A 16,114-nucleotide genomic window follows, 5' to 3' on the forward strand; every position below is an offset into this window, starting at 1 on the left:
GGAAGTGAGTGGTATTTCTGGTAGGAAACGAGTCTGCCAGAGCTGGGTCACAGAGGGAAGGCCCGCTCTGCTGCCTGCGATGAAAATAAACTTCTGAGATGAAAAAAAAAGATAATTCCATTGTGTTTAGGGGAATCTCGGGTTTCCAGGCTGCTTTTCCAGCGTCCAGTCAGTCAAAGGGAACTCCTTCCCTCGGCCTGTTGGCTCGCTTTCCCGGGGCCAGCTCCAGGGGTGTTCCCGTTTTCTTCTGCATATTTCTCACCCCTGTGAGAGGAGAGCGAGAGGCCTGATTTTGTGGCTGGTTTAAATAATAAGAAGCTGATTACGGTGGGAGGAACGGTGGAGAGGATTCTTCTTAAAGAAATAAATTACTTTGCAGGGAAAGATAGTGAAAAATGAGGGGGGAAATGATTTGTTCTTGTTGCTATCAGTGCTTTTATTTCTATTTATTTTCTGGTTGAGCCTCAGTCAGACTGCTCCGTTACATTGAGATCCTCCTCCCTCTCTCCCTCTGCAGCCAAAGAACACAGCTGATAAAAACAGATAAACAAGTGCACCTGGACCCTGCAGAGACAGCGGGAGGTTGCATCATCTCTCCTGATAAAAAAAAAAAAAAAGAAAAGAAAAGAAAAAGGTCTGGGGATCTAAGATATAGCCGAGCCTGATTCTATTAGGATGACTCAGAGGAAATAAAAGCTCCTATAGAGCTCAGAGGATTGCTTTCATATTGGCTGAAGATGCTACCTTAAAGCTGCAACTGTAAATGTTTTATATAAACTGTGGAAAAAGGGTGCGTGATGTGAGAGATGTGATGAAACACACAATTCTGCATCACTTCCTCCAGCATGACTCAGCTATTTTACACGCCAATAGCCCAACCTTTAAGAATCAAATGTGCACACTGTAAGGGACTAGCAGGTCACATTAACCAAGCGTTTAGTAGGTTAACAGTCGGATATTACTTTAAGACAGTGGAGCTCAAACTTAGTCTCCAGCTAGACTCTTCCCCTCTGTCGCCCCCTGGTGGTGGAATTAACTACCAAACTCCACTCGATCTGCAGAGTCCCGTTGCACCTTTAAGAAAAAGCTAAAGACCCAGCTCTTTATGAACACCTTTGACCTTATTAATGATATTGATGATGATGATGGCTTTGTTTGACAAGACGATGATGACTTTTAGGATTTGATTTTCCAATATTTCCAACACAAATTAAAAACTTTGCATCTTTCATCAGTTTTGATTCAAATGTTTTTAAAATTCTGTTTAGTGTAAGTAACGATATGACATTCTGTTTATTTTATAGCAAACGGTTGTCCAATTGAAAACCAATGCAAAGGGAAAAAGGCACAAATACAGTCATCTGTTAAGTGTCATACTCCAGAGATGTCCAGTAGAAAGCTTTTTTGTTTATGTCAGATTCCCTCACACAAACACACAACACACTGACCGTCCTTTCTCTCTTCTCTTCTGCAGTCAATGAGATCATCAGGAACGACCTGTCCAGCATCTCCGTCCACAGCCATGCGTAGCTTCCTGTCGCATTCGAAAACTGTCACAGGAAACAAGAAGAAAGGGAAACACCAGACTGAAATAGACTTTATGCTTTTCATGCTTGGACTACAGCATGCAGGAAGCGGCAAAAAGGAAATGCAAGGAGAACAAATGTAAATCTATCGTGCAGATGACCAGGGTCCAACACGTGCCTTGTTTTTCTTATATAATGCATTTAGAAATGAATTATACGACAAATACATCCAACTAAGACTGCCTTTTTTGAATACATGTAAATTGATTATGTAGCAACCAAAACTGCCATCCCAACCCCACACAGCAAAGTATGCTTTTAGAGGACCAAACATAATTTTGTATGTCTCTTTTTTTGTGCTGCGATTGTAAATTGATTCAGTGCCTTTGAGTTATGTGATTTGTATATACAGTATGTGTAGTGCTTTAGTTTGCATATCTGACTTCAGAGAGAGAGAGAATGAGAAGAGAAGTGCCTTTTTAACTGGAAACAGAAAATTGTGGCCTGCACATTTTCATGTTCAAAATGAACTATGAAAGTTTTTTTTGAAGTTACACAAATATATATATATATATTTTTTGTTACATGTATCTAATAAGGGGAAATGTTATGACAAGTACCAATAGCACAAATGGAGTATTGTCACAGGGACGGCACGGCTTAAACAGTAAATGATTGTCATTCTAATAACGGCTAAAAGTAGCTACAAAATGCTAATGGTCATACCTGAACAACTATCAATCAATACATCTTTTTTTATTCATATAGCGCTGAATCACAACAAAAGTCATATAAACATTGAACATCCAGAGCAGGTCGAGATTGAACATTTTGAAGTATCATTTACATAGACCCAATAATCCACCATAACTAAGCACCTAGCAACAGTGGAGTAGAAAACAACAACATGTAGAAAACTCGAGCAGGACCAGACTAGCATGTGGACACCCCCCCCCAACCCCCCCAGCTCATATAATATTTGGTTAGACATTTTTATTGACATTTGTTCGTGCAATTATATATTGAATATTTGAATAAATTTTCTGTATTCACTACCAACAATAAGCACTTAACCACTTAACCTGTGGTGTTACTTCGGGCTGTTTTATTGAGACAACATGTCACCATCACTTGAAGTTACAGAACAACGCCAAAACGTTTCCGATGATGTTTGCCAAACCTTGGAGTTTGCGTTTACAGTTTTTAAAAAGTCACAGATTGATAAGTCATTTTGGGTCACTTTTAGAATAAAATATCTCCGTCCATATAACGTGTTTACAGACTTGAAATTAACCTTAACTTTGGAGTTAACTGCTGGCTACAGTTATTCTGTCTTGACTTGTATCTAAAGAAGAAATCATCTCGGGTTTGTCAAAGCATGACTTTTCCCTGGAAGCTATGCAATGAGCAGTTAGCATTAGCCTCTCAAAGAATGTAAACAATCACCGATACAACATAAAAACGTCTCTAATCCAAAGAACAGCGGTGAACAGCAATACAGAAATATAAGTTCTTTCATGTTTTTTGTATTTTCATATTTATTCTCTTAGCATGTGCTCTGTTTATTCATGTTTATCATAAAAACATCTTTTACATGCTTACCTACATACTGTGGTTTATCTACTCATTTGTTTATTATAGAAAAACGGAATGAGCTTTCACACTTGTTCCCAGTTTTTATATGTATTTATGAGTCTTAATCTTTGTAACTGAAGGCCTAAAAGAAGCCATACGGAAATGTTTACCGTGGAGATATTGTTAGACTACACAGCTCATTACGTGTGCTTTGTGACCTATTTTGTGTATTTGTCAATAAATGCGTCTTCATCTCTCATGTTAATGATAAGTCTTCTATGCACACCAAAGAAAGCCATGGAGTTCCACAGGATTCAGTGCTTTGACCGATTCTTTTCACCTTATATATGCTTCCTCTTGGTAATATTATGAGGAAACATTTCATAAATGTTCGTTTTTATGCAGATGATACTCAATTGTACTTATCAATGAAGCCAGATGATACCAATTAAACTAGAAGCATGCCTTAAGAACACTAGGATTTGGATGACCATAAATCTATTGCTACTTAAAATAACAAATACGCGGCTACTTGTTTGCAATCTTCGGATTTGCTGCAGTAAGTGCAGTGTTGCAGCAGCTTTAAAACCTAGCGTTGACACTAATCTATGAAGTTTTATTTTTATTTCTTCCTGGAGTTGTCTGTTCCCTCTCTTAATGTAGCCAATTTCAAGCTAATTTGGCCTCATTCAAACGAGTCACATCTGGTTATGTAAAATATGTTTAAGAGCCTTTAAACAACTAGGATGGCTGCTGTATTGTGAATGGCCTGAATTCACTATTGTATTGGTTTTTAAATGAAATTAACAATTACCATAGACCATCAAACCGTCAGCTCATAGAAAAGTGTAATCATGTTTGATGGTTTTTATGGGATATGAAGATGAAGTTCATTAACACATACGATAGTTTGATATGAACGCAGCCTGTAACATGTTTCACTTCCTGAAGAGCACTGAAGCTCACAGCAGGTCAGAGCTTTTGCATTGTTGCACACATTAGGGTGATTCACAAAGGGTTTTCCATATAATCAAATAATCAAAGATGTATGATCATCCTGTCACACAGAGCAGCATAACTGGAGGTTTGTCTACGACTTGGAGTTCAAGTTGAGCTCTGAGTCATGCAAGCTTACCCTGATGCACTCTTTCTAATACACACAAGAACATATGCAATCACACACTGTTACTTAATTAACTTAATTAAAGTTGTCAAACATATGTATGAGTACCACCAACCATGCATCAATCCTACAGATATCAATACAGATGCAGCAACAGAATGTAGCTAATCAAGCAGACAATAATATTTACACTACATTTATCTGATTTTAATTAAAATGACTGTTACTTCACATTGAACACAGATGTAACCAATAAGCACAAAAAGATTTAATAGTTATTTAGTATATGAAATCACACACAATAAAGCATTGTCTTACAAGAAGCCTACATGAGTTCCTGTGTATTTTAACATTGGGCTGTACGGGAACACCAATAAGCTCAGGCTCCCCTTCAGCTCAGTCAGGGAGGAGTTCATTGTGGCACGGGCACGGGAACATCTGCAGTACTCTGGATCCAGAGACGCCAAAGTGTCCAGGGCAGGGATTGTTGTGAGGACAGGGAGGAAGTGGAGGGCAGTGGATGCAGTCCAGCAAGCAGAAACTCAACTGAAGCACAAGGCCATCCTTGGAACAGTGGCGCAAGGCAGAGCCGGACTTGAGAGCCTAGCAGCGGCCCGATATGACTCTGCCAGCGGAAGGGAGAGGCAGAGGTTGGTGCAGGAGGAGGTGCGAGCTTCAGTCGAGGAAGAGCGAACCAGCAGAGCAGTGACCATGCGGCAGCAGGGCGCCTGGATGAAGTGGGAGCAGGCGATGGAGCGGAGTGTCACCTGGAAGGATATCTGGCAGTGGAACCCCCAGAGGATCAAGTTCTTGATTCAGGGAGTCTATGATTTCCTCCCAAGCCCATCCAACCGATGTATATGGGGCAAAATAGAAACACCTGCATGCCCCCTGTGTTCCAAGATAGGGACACTGGAACACATCCTGAGCAGCTGCTCCAAGGCGCTGGGTGGGGGCCGGTATCAATGGAGGCACGACCAGGTCCCCAAGTCCATCGCTGAAGCAATCAGCAAGGGGATCAAGGGCAGCCGACACACCCAAGCCACAGCTAATGCCATTCACTTTGTCAAGGAAGGACAAAGGCCGGAGAAAACACCAAAGAACCGCTCTGCTGGTTTGCTCCCCACGGCCCGAGACTGGGTGATGTCAGTTGACCTGGAGAGGCAGCTGAAAATTCCACCACACATCACCCAGTCCAGATTGAGACCTGACATCATCTTGGTCTCAGAGGCCACAAAATACCTCTTCTTGCTGGAACTGATGGTTCCATGTGAGGACAGGATGGAGGAGGCTCAAGAAAGAAAGACGGAGAAGTACCAGGAGCTGGTGGAGGATTGTCGGAGGAACGGGTGGAAGACCAGGTGTATGCCAGTGGAGGTGGGAAGTCGGGGGTTTGCCAGTCACTCCCTGAGCAAAGCCTACGGCACACTGGGGATAACAGGTGCAAACCGAAAAAGAGCCATAGGCAACAACGTGGAGGCAGCTGAAAAAGCCTCCAGATGGCTCTAGTTGAAGAGGAGAGAGCAGTGGGGGTAATAGAATGCCACTTGGACACAGGCCAGGGTCTGATCAGCCTCGGTCGGGTCGCCTCGAGGAGGGTGTCTGTTGCAAGACCCGAAACACCCAGTGACTCCAGGAAACAACACTGATGATGTGTCCAAGTCTGTGCATCAGTAGATGTATTATTAACTATGTATGTAATTTTAAGCAACCTAATATTAAACAATCAACCAGATATCTATTCAAATACACATCTCTCAGACTTAGATATTACTTTACCCTAAATACTAATGTTCAAGGCTTCTCTGTTGCAGTTGGATGTCTGTTGTGATCTGGTGCACACTGACACCTGGTGGTCACCGTGGCAACTGCCTGATTTTTACACACAAGGGGAACGAAGATCAGCTGTTGTTATATACTTTTTCTTTGTGCGTGTTGTCTGATTTTGTCACGCTCTGAGCTTGACTGACAATGTGACTGAGGCTGTTATGAAAATCAGGACGTGTTTGATTCACAGTTTGAGGGTTGAGCTCGGCGGCTCCGCACCTGTCACACGTCTTTTAGGGAAATCAGGTGTCACTTCTACTCAGTCTGTGGATTATTGTGCTGATCACTTTTTGATGACATCTGTACTGAATATACCAGGTAAGCCACGACCTTACGAGAGTTTAATTTTGAAATATTCTATTTTTAAATAAGTATGAAGACTGTTGAGTATAATACAATATTACACTTTTATTTTTTTCTTCATTTCTGTATAGTGGTCTACAAATTCTCACAAGTTAGATAAAGTTATATAATTCAGGAAAATGTTTAATATTTCACTTCCATGACTGAATTCGGTATAACAGTACACCCTCTTGTATGATCATGAATGACACCCTGCAGCCAATCAGAATGGAGTAGTCATACAGACTATGGTTTATTTAGGAGTAAAACTAACTTGTAATTGTTTTTCTTCCCTATCAGGAGCTTCTGAAAGTTGACTTTTTCAACTCTGAACACCAGTTTGGTACGATGGAGACAGTGTACAACAATGACACACAAAACCAGAGTACACCTTCAGGCTGTGAGTTTCGACCAACTCATATTGCGGCTTTCTCGATGATCGACATTGTTACTTTTATCACAGGACAACCAGTTATCGGCAAACTGCTGTGGCTGGTCTTCACATCCAAGAAGACAATCGATATCCTGAATTTTAATTTAGCTCTCTTCCATAACTTTCAGTACTTTGTGTCCATCGTGCATTTTATGTGCTTGTTCAGATGGCCTGCAATACACTTGGATATCGTCAAGTTTTTGTTTGTGTATGTAGAAATTGGTGGGCCAATGAGTTTGACTTTTATCTCCCTAGAGAGGTACTGTGCTGTGGTTTACCCCACGTCGTATCCTCTGCTGAAGATATACAGGTTGAGGGAGATTTGTGCCGTCAGTGTGTGGCTCATTTCTTTGCCCATTGCTTTCACGAGGATTGTCATCAAAGAAAACGCCCCTGAACTGGCCGACTTTATGTTAAAATCTCTCCCAATTTATATTATGGGGTTCATGATGTCCATTATGGTTTTGTGCAGTATCACCATCGCCAGGGAGCTGAAGAAGTCCGGGCCAGGGAGAGACGTGCTGCATCCAGTCAAGAAGAGAGCCCTGAGAACTGTCTGTGCCACGTCGTTCATCATCGTCTTGTGTTACTGTCCTGTTACCATAATGCAAAAGATGACGTTCTTCAGAGATCTCATGTACACCTGTGTGACTACACCTGTGTGTATTGTGTTTTTGTCTGCCGCGAGTGTTGTGCATCCGCTCTTTTACCTCTCCACCCAAGGGAAGTTGTGTCCCTGCTTGAAGAGAGGGAAAAAAATCTAATAATTTATTTACAAGTTTCTTCTTCTACAAGAAAGACGAATCCAACAACAAAAGTTTTTACCTGTCAGAAAAGGTGCTGAGTGTGATTAAGGGCACTTTATTACGGATCAACTGTCCGATGATGTACAGGCAGTGTAGAATATTATATGCCCAGCTGTTTGAGAGCAATTATTTTTCATTTGATCAAAGTAGAAGAAGAACATACTCACTGCTTATTTGAATGTCAAGTCAGCGTTTTTAGATCATGGTCATTCCCTGTATTTACATGCCATGTTAAGCTGCGAGCTAACTAAAGAGTGCTACCATTAGCATACAAGCACAACAATGCAGCTCGAGACAAGGACATTTTTGTCCGCTGCTTGCGCTTAGTGTTTAATTATGGTGTGTTCCAATTTGATAACTACTTTGATGCAAACACGAGGGGAGAGGGGTTGGAGGTGTGTCGCTGGAGGATAGCGGAGGATTCAGTTTGGCGGAGGTGTCTCCAATCAGCAGTTTGTTTTGGTTACATGCTGGTGCTCGGGGGCGGGCGACATCTACTGGATCAAAAAAGGTTGCAGTTGGATGTCTGTTGTGATCTGGTGCACACTGACACCTGGTGGTCACAGTGGCAACTGCCTGTGATTGTCACACACAAGGGGAACGAAGATCAGCTGTTGTTGTATATTTTTTCTTTGTGCGTGTTGTCTGATTTTGTCACGCTCTGAGTTTGACTGACAACGTGACTGAGGCTGTTATGAAAATCAGGACGTGTTTGATTCACAGTTTGAGGGTTGAGCTCGGCGGCTCCGCACCTGTCACACGTCTTTTAGGGAAATCAGGTGTCACTTCTACTCAGTCTGTGGATTATTGTGCTGATCACTCTTTGATGACATCTGTACTGAATATACCAGGTAAGCCACGACCTTACGAGAGTTTAATTTTGAAATATTCTATTTTTAAATAAGTATGAAGACTGTTGAGTATAATACAATATTACACTTTTATTTTTTTCTTCATTTCTGTATAGTGGTCTACAATTTCTCACAAGTTAGATAAAGTTATATAATTCAGGAAAATGTTTAATATTTCACTTCCATGACTGACTTCGGTATAACAGTACACCCTCTTGTATGATCATGAATGACACCCTGCAGCCAATCAGAATGGAGTAGTCATCCAGACTATGGTTTATTTAGGAGTAAAACTAACTTATAATTGTTTTTCTTCCCTATCAGGAGCTTCTGAAAGTTGACTTTTTCAACTCTGAACACCAGTTTGGTACGATGGAGACAGTGTACAACAATGACACACAAAACCAGAGTACACCTTCAGGCTGTGAGTTTCAACCAACTCATATTGCGGCTTTCTCGATGATCGACATTGTTACTTTTATCACAGGACAACCAGTTATCGGCAAACTGCTGTGGCTGGTCTTCACATCCAAGAAGACAATCGATATCCTGAATTTTAATTTAGCTCTCTTCCATAACTTTCAGTACTTTGTGTCCATCGTGCATTTTATGTGCTTGTTCAGATGGCCTGCAATACACTTGGATATCGTCAAGTTTTTGTTTGTGTATGTAGAAATTGGTGGGCCAATGAGTTTGACTTTTATCTCCCTAGAGAGGTACTGTGCTGTGGTTTTCCCCACGTCGTATCCTCTGCTGAAGATATACAGGTTGAGGGAGATTTGTGCCGTCAGTGTGTGGCTCATTTCTTTGCCCATTGCTTTCACGAGGATTGTCATTGAAGAAAAAGCCCCTAAACTGGCCAACTTTATGATAAAATTTCTCCCAATTTTTATTATGGGGTTCATGATGTCCATGATGGTTTTGTGCACTATCACCATCGTCAGGGAGCTGAAGAAGTCCGGGCCAGGGAGAGACGCGCTGCATCCAGTCAAGAAGAGAGCCCTGAGAACTGTCTGTGCCACGTCGTTCATCATCGTCTTGTGTTACTGTCCTGTTACCATAATGCAACAGTTGACGTTCTACAATGATCTCATGTACACCTGTGTGACTACACCTGTGTGTATTGTGTTTTTGTCTGCCGCGAGTGTTGTGCATCCGCTCTTTTACCTCTCCACCCAAGGGAAGTTGTGTCCCTGCTTGAAGAGAGGGAAAAAAATCTGATAATTGTCTTTCGAGTTTCTTCTTCTACAAGAAAGACGAATCCAACAACACAATTTTTTACCTGTCAAGAAAGGTGCTGAGTGTGATTAAGGGCACTTTATTACGGATCAAATGTCCGATGATGTACAGGCAGTGTAGAATATTATATGCCCAGCTGTTTGAGAGCAATTATTTTTCATTTGACCAAAGTAGAAGAACATTCTGCTTATTTGAATGTCAAGTCAGCGTTTTTAGATCATGGTCATTCCCTGTATTTACATGCCATGTTAGGCTGCGAGCTAACTAAAGAGTGCTACCATTAGCATGCTAACACAACAATGCAGCTCGAGACAAGGACATTTTTGTCAGCCGCTTGTGCTTAGTGTTTTATTATGGTGTGTTCCAATTTTTTTAAAGATTTATTTTTGGGCTTTTAATGGATAGATAGGACCGTGGATAGAGTTGGAAATCAGGGAGAGAGAGTGGGGAATGACATGTGGGAAAGGAGCCACTGGTGGGATGTGAACCTGGGCTGCTTGTTTGAGATGACAGCCTCCATACATGGGGCCCATGCACTAACCACTAACCACTGCGCCACTAGTGCCCAGGTGTGTTCTAATTTGATATCTATTTTGATGCAAACACGAGGGGAGAGGGGTTGGAGGTGTGTCGCTGGAGGAGAGCGGAGGATTCAGTTTGGCGGAGGTGTCTCCAATCAGTAGTTTGTTTTGGTTACATGCTGGAGCTCGGGGGCGGGCGACATCTACTGGATCAAAACAGTTGCACATTCTTCCTGTAATAGTTGTGTTCTGGATTATCAGTTTTTTTGGGCTTTGTTAATCAAAGACTGGCTTCTCTTTTATTTTTGTGTTTTTATGAAGCCCATTTGCTGTACACTTTTCTTTAGTTTGAAAATAAATGATTTAAAATTTGCTTATACTTAGTTCCTCCTTCTTTTCCCTTAGTTTATTTTTTATTGTTACTAGCCATCTCGGTGAACATAACAATGTCTAAGTCTTATATCATATCGTACCATGAAGAAACAAAATGATTAATGGAAACACAAAATAAATTGCATTATTATATAATTTTTATTTTACAAATCATCATTATTTCCACAGCCTTTAAAAATAGATTTATCTACAAACAGTACCAAACATTTTTATTCTCAGTACACAGAACATTCAGATCCGTCTCTTATGAACAGAAATACAGAAGAAGAAAAATTTGAAACTAATGTTTTGTTTCGGTCTCAGAGAAATACAACTGCACATTATTAATGACCTAAATCAACCAACAAATAATTATACAATTTTATGGCGATTAAAAAACAGTGCTGTTGTTTCAGCTTTTTCTTACCATAACTATTTAAATCTGCATTTCTTAGTTTAAAATTATCTCATTATAATGCTGATATGAAACCGACGGGGAGGGATTATTCTAAAACTGATATAGTGATTATTTTCCCCTAGTGGGTCATGAAGGTACTGCAGGAGGTCTTCTACAATAAATAAAAAAGTTCTTGAAAGTTTCTCAAAAGTCTGAACAAAGTTTATTAAGGTTAAAAATAAAGTTCTGGTGAAAGTGTTCAAAGATTACGAACTAGGTTTCTGGATATTTCAATTATAGGTTTGCTAAATTTAAAGTTTTTTTCTGACCAAATTCCCCTAAGATTTCTTGATGGAGGTTTTTGAAAATTCCCCAAAATTTTGAAAAAATTCCAAATTTCTGAATAAAGTTTCTGAAGGTTTGAAGTACAATCTGGATCAATCAAACGTATTGTATTGTGTATAAATAAACACAAAATGTACCTCAACGCATGCAAAGGTATCTTCCTTTATGAAATAAAGGTCAGTAATGCAACACCAAAAAACTACAGATTTACTGTGTCTACAGTTTGCTTCTCTTGTAACAAAAACAGGCTCAGATTCATATGATACAAATAAATCAACACAAAAAAACACAAATATAATCTACGCATAAAAAATGTGACACATCAGGGGCTGCTACTGTCCCACTTACTTAATTTTAAGGGCATTTTGTGTTGCACGGGTCCCCTGATGAAAAGAAGCTGTAAAGACTGACCAGGGGAAACATTGTCACAGCCCCCAGCAGAGAGCCCAGCTGCACTACCGCTCCACACCACACGAGGGCGCTGTGACCCTCGTCTCTCATGATCACTCCAATAATCACCTTCACGTAGGACAGAGTGAGAATAAAGAGGATCCAGGCCAACACCTGAGGAGCAGAAAGGAGGTGAGGTTCAAATCAGTTGCGTGTTTTTTCTGTATTTTAGATTCAAAAAGCAATAAGACGGCGACAGTGTGACAGTGTACTCACCATGATGACACCACCTGAAGTTTCATTTACTAGCAATGGACATGGACTCATCACAGCCATGCCCATTATATAAGCACCTATTCCACTGCCTGTCACTGTGAGAGCTCCCATCAGCAGTAAAGACCTGTGAAATGACACGTTACCTATAAATATCTGCTGCTTCAGGGTTTCATTTAAGAGCCAAAATCAAAGCGGAAACAGATGCATCACACACAATGTGGCATGATACCATGTAAAGTCTGTTGAATACTTGTTTGGATATTTTCTAAGATGTAGAGCCAAACATTTACCAAATCCTGATTTTATATAATGAGGTCCTGGCTGAGGCTGGTGGTTGCACAAACAAGAATATTTCAATTAGAAAATAATGGTTACACAGCAGTACACTGACCTTATAGGGAAGAAAATGGCGATGAAGCAGGCCAGAGGGTTTGATACTGCGGCCATGGAGGCTGATAGGTGAAACGCCTTGTTCCCGTATGGCAGGCAGGAGTAGGACTGCACCGAGGGAACAACTGTGTTGCTCAGAGCGTTAACCCAGGCCAGGATTGCAAAGATATAAAACACCTGAATCCAGCTGTAGGATCCAGTCCCGAAGCTGCTCTTGCGTTTCAGGTTTGGAGCTCTGTAGGGATCCATCATGGGCTTCTGCTCGGCCCACTTCTTTTTTGCCTGAGATTTGTCTTTCACCCCGGTGGTGTAGCGACTGTTCGGGTGCTCCCTCGCCACAGACGGGTGGTAGTTCAGCAGCAAGAACGCCACCAGGCACACAAGCATCATAGCACTAAGGAAGAAGAAAAACCCTTCCACTGAGAAGTTTGCCGGCTGATACTCGGCCCTGAGCTCAGTGCTCGAAGCACTATACGAGGTGTTCAGGGTGTGGTTTAGAGACTGTGTGCCATTTATGCAGTTGACGACCCCGACACCCTGAATCAACGCCACCAGAGCGGGCAGCAGGCCGCTCACACCCTCCCCGATGTAGTACGTGGTCAGATATTGGGGCTTTAACCGCATAGTGAAGGGCAGGAAGGTGACGGAGGAAGTGCAGTCGACCGCAGAGAGGAAGAAAGTCAACACAAGGAGGGCTACACTGCGAGGAACGCCACCTACAACCACAGTCTCCTTCCAGAAGAATCCCAGCAGGAAGCTCGCCACAGTTCCCAGTCCAATGATCAAGTATATGACGGCAATCTCGTTCAAGGCGCCGGGCCGAAAGCGATGCATCAGGGTGACAAAGAGGGGCCCGATGTTAGCCATCTGAATGATCACAGAGAGGTATGAAGGCAGTAACCAGCCCTCTGGGATCTGAGGGACGATCAGGGGCAGCTCCACCCACAGGCCGTTGATGGAGACCCAGGAGCCCATCCCGAACAGGCACGCCAACAGGTGAGTGAGGAGGGACATAGTGGAGATCTGTGTTCCTCTAGAAAAAGACAAAAGGATCAGAGATGCTAGCATGGCTTTCGATTTGGTCCACATTGTAACACATTTCTAAAGGCTAGGCTATGCCCCGTTTTGTTAGCTAGCTTTTGTTAGCTCAAACAGTGGAGGTGGGTCTTTCTGAAAAGTGATAGATAACAACAACAACAACCACAAAAAGCAGTAAACATTTTTATGAATCATCCAGACTCTTAGCTTGAGAGAAATTGATGAGGTTCAGGAACTACTAGCAGATGAAAGCCTGTAACTGTACAATGAGCTGCTTTGTTGAATTTCCTTAATAAATGCTAAAAAGGGAGCATGATTTCACTTTAACCAGAAGAGTATATTTTGGTTTGAACATTAAATCACCCGATCCTGTTAAGGTTGTCTCAAGCACACAAGAATTAAGCTTTCTAATGAGAATTAATGATTACATTTTGACTTGGGTGTGAAAAGGGGAAAACCCTTTTGAAGAGAAAATGATTTACACTTTAATTAAAATGTTACACAGTAACTTTGTAATGTTATCTTGATTGACATGTTATCTACTTTTACAAGTCTATGGGATACCAAGAACCACAAACTTTCCAACTGTCCATATCATGTTAACCATAAAGTTAAAGAGTTAAGATTTAGGTATTGGTTAAGTTAAGGCCCATCATTGTCTTCTATTTATTTATTTATTATTCACTTGTTTGCACAAAAGTCATGCAATAGTTCAACACATAAAATACAATACTTGTGATGGTGAGGTTAGAAACCCGAGGAGGGCTTATAATGCAGGACGTCAACAAATCAGTAAATTTTAATCAGGACACAAAGAGGAATACAGAACAAATAAAGAGAGAAATTAAAAAAACACAATCAAAAGATTACAAGACGGGCAAGTGAGTACAACAGATTACAGTTATACTGCAGAGGCTTTCTATAATCAGTTTCTTTTGAAGATGCATAAAGATGTAGCCTAGGTGGTTATTCCGAAGTGAAACACCTCTGTATTTAACAGAATAATGCCCCCTGGTGGTGGGACACTGCGTAACATGTCGGTAGTTTGAGTTAGACAAGAAATGAAAGCTGGAAATTTTATGCAAAAGTATTGTTGAAATGGTGTGGTAGATATTATTTAAGATTTGTTGTTGGGCTTTTTTATGCCTCTATTGGAGAGATAGGACAGTGGATAGAGTGCGAAATTAGGGAGAGACAGAAAGAGAGAGAGTGGAGAAGGACGTGTGGGAAAGGAGCCACAGGTCGGATCCAAACCTGGGCCATGCGAACCAACCACTTGGCCACCAGCGCCTCGATATTTTACTTTTTAAATGAAGGTACATGTTTCTATGACGTTTATGTTGAAAATCAACATAGTTCATATTTTGAGTTTGGAGAATAGAGGTTCTGAAGGATCCTTGGAGTTTAAATTTGTATCTATTCTAACAAACCATTCTTGCATTAAATGTAGTTTATGGAGACGTGATGGAAAGTTCCTAAGTCTCCTTCTCCCTCAACTGAAGAAAGGAAAACTTAATCATCGGCATAATCCTAACTTAATATTCCAGCAGCAGAAAATGGGAATGATTCAAATTAGTAAAACATAAAGATATGCCAAGAAAATCCAAATCCAAACAACTTCCTGTAAACTCAAAATCATTAATATGTCACCATGAGGAATCATCCCTCGACCAACACGTGTTAAAGGCACAGACGTTGACTTATTACTATGTTTGGTTAATATTTTCTTGAAGTCTTGTCTTTTCCTGATCTGCAAGCCAGGAAATGATTTTTTATTCCGTGCAGATTCTCATTCAGTCAAAGTGAGCTGCAACAGCAACATATTGAATCGTTGTGTAGTCAACACTGTATCACAGAGAGGCGGTGGGTTAAAGCGGCTTAAAACACCAAGCATACAGCGAAAGGAAACATGACCACCTGCTGCATAAGTAACCATTACATAAGTTAAGAAAACACGTGACTTGTGCATTGTTTATTGGGAGAAGAGAGAGTGCATGTGAGGGAGTCTTTGATCGTTTAAATATCTTCAGAAATGTTTGCAAAGTGTTTGAAAAAAAAAAAGAGAAGTGTGTTAGCCAAAGACGTACAGAGGATGATTTTAAAGAATCCCAACACAGACGAGACTTAAAGTTTGATTTAGTGAAAGTGCAGAAGAAGCTTCAGGAAAGGAGAAGAAGGGAAAGTAAATCTATTTAGATGATGAGCACTTTTGCAAGACAAAACAATAAAATGCATGCAAAGTGACAGATCCTTTTCCCTCTTGTTAACACATTTACAAACATCAGAGACGGTGTGCATCCATGCAAATACTCACATGCTGTTTGGTGGATGGTTTGAAGTTTTCTGCGGAGGGAAAGAAGCCAAAGTCCTGTGCAGTAAACTTTGTGTGTGTGTGTGTGCATCAGAGGATTAAACCCTCCTTGGTTCCAGTGGGTGTGAGAGCATGTAGCCAACCATGGCACATGTTTAGTTAACTGATCATTGTCTCGACCTTAAGTACCGTCTCTGTCAGGGGTCTAGGATCATCAATAAACCATCACATGTCAAGATTTAGAGCCATTGCATCCCCTTTTCCTTTTTCTTTTGTTGCCTCGGGAGTGTTTTCTGTATGAGTGAGATGCATTCAAAACCTGCAGAATTTGTTAATGCTGCTTAAGGGGATC

At 41.1% G+C, this 16,114-nt stretch overlaps 2 protein-coding genes and 1 pseudogene across 2 annotated transcripts in view; 2 read left to right on the forward strand and 1 right to left on the reverse strand.

Annotated features, from left to right (window-relative positions):
• nfatc1 (nuclear factor of activated T cells 1) overlaps positions 1-3,366 on the forward strand; it is a 49,413-nt gene extending 46,047 nt beyond the window's left edge. Inside the window, exon 10 of the mRNA XM_020642244.3 lies at positions 1,475-3,366. Within this exon, the coding sequence (XP_020497900.2) occupies positions 1,475-1,530 (56 nt within the window). The 3' untranslated portion in view covers positions 1,531-3,366. The remainder of the gene's footprint in view (positions 1-1,474) is intronic.
• Positions 3,367-4,145: 779 nt separating this feature from the next.
• LOC110006062 (uncharacterized) lies at positions 4,146-6,242 on the forward strand (annotated as a pseudogene).
• Positions 6,243-10,755: 4,513 nt separating this feature from the next.
• slc52a3-2a (solute carrier family 52 member 3-2a) lies at positions 10,756-16,090 on the reverse strand. Its single transcript, XM_020642312.3, has 4 exons — positions 15,766-16,090; positions 12,415-13,446; positions 12,024-12,147; positions 10,756-11,921 (listed from the first exon to the last, which is right to left on the reverse strand). Exons 2-4 carry the CDS (start codon positions 13,425-13,427, stop codon positions 11,712-11,714), a joined length of 1,347 nt encoding a protein of 448 aa, XP_020497968.2. The 5' UTR covers positions 13,428-13,446; positions 15,766-16,090; the 3' UTR covers positions 10,756-11,711.
• Positions 16,091-16,114: the final 24 nt, after the last annotated feature.

The sequence above is a fragment of the Labrus bergylta genome, chromosome 19, assembly GCF_963930695.1.
Source record: "Labrus bergylta chromosome 19, fLabBer1.1, whole genome shotgun sequence".
NCBI lineage: Eukaryota > Metazoa > Chordata > Actinopteri > Labriformes > Labridae > Labrus > Labrus bergylta.

What these genes read in the sequence shown, in the direction of transcription:
- slc52a3-2a (XM_020642312.3), bottom strand. Translation starts at nt 13,427, where the DNA reads ATGTCCCTCCTCACTCACCTGTTGGCGTGCCTGTTCGGGATGGGCTCC. An exon ending in GCCATTTTCTTCCCTATAAG is followed by an intron (nt 12,148 to 12,414) that starts GTCAGTGTACTG and finishes GTCATTTCACAG; the next exon opens with GTCTTTACTGCTGATGGGAG. An exon ending in CTTCAGGTGGTGTCATCATG is followed by an intron (nt 11,922 to 12,023) that starts GTGAGTACACTG and finishes TCTGCTCCTCAG; the next exon opens with GTGTTGGCCTGGATCCTCTT.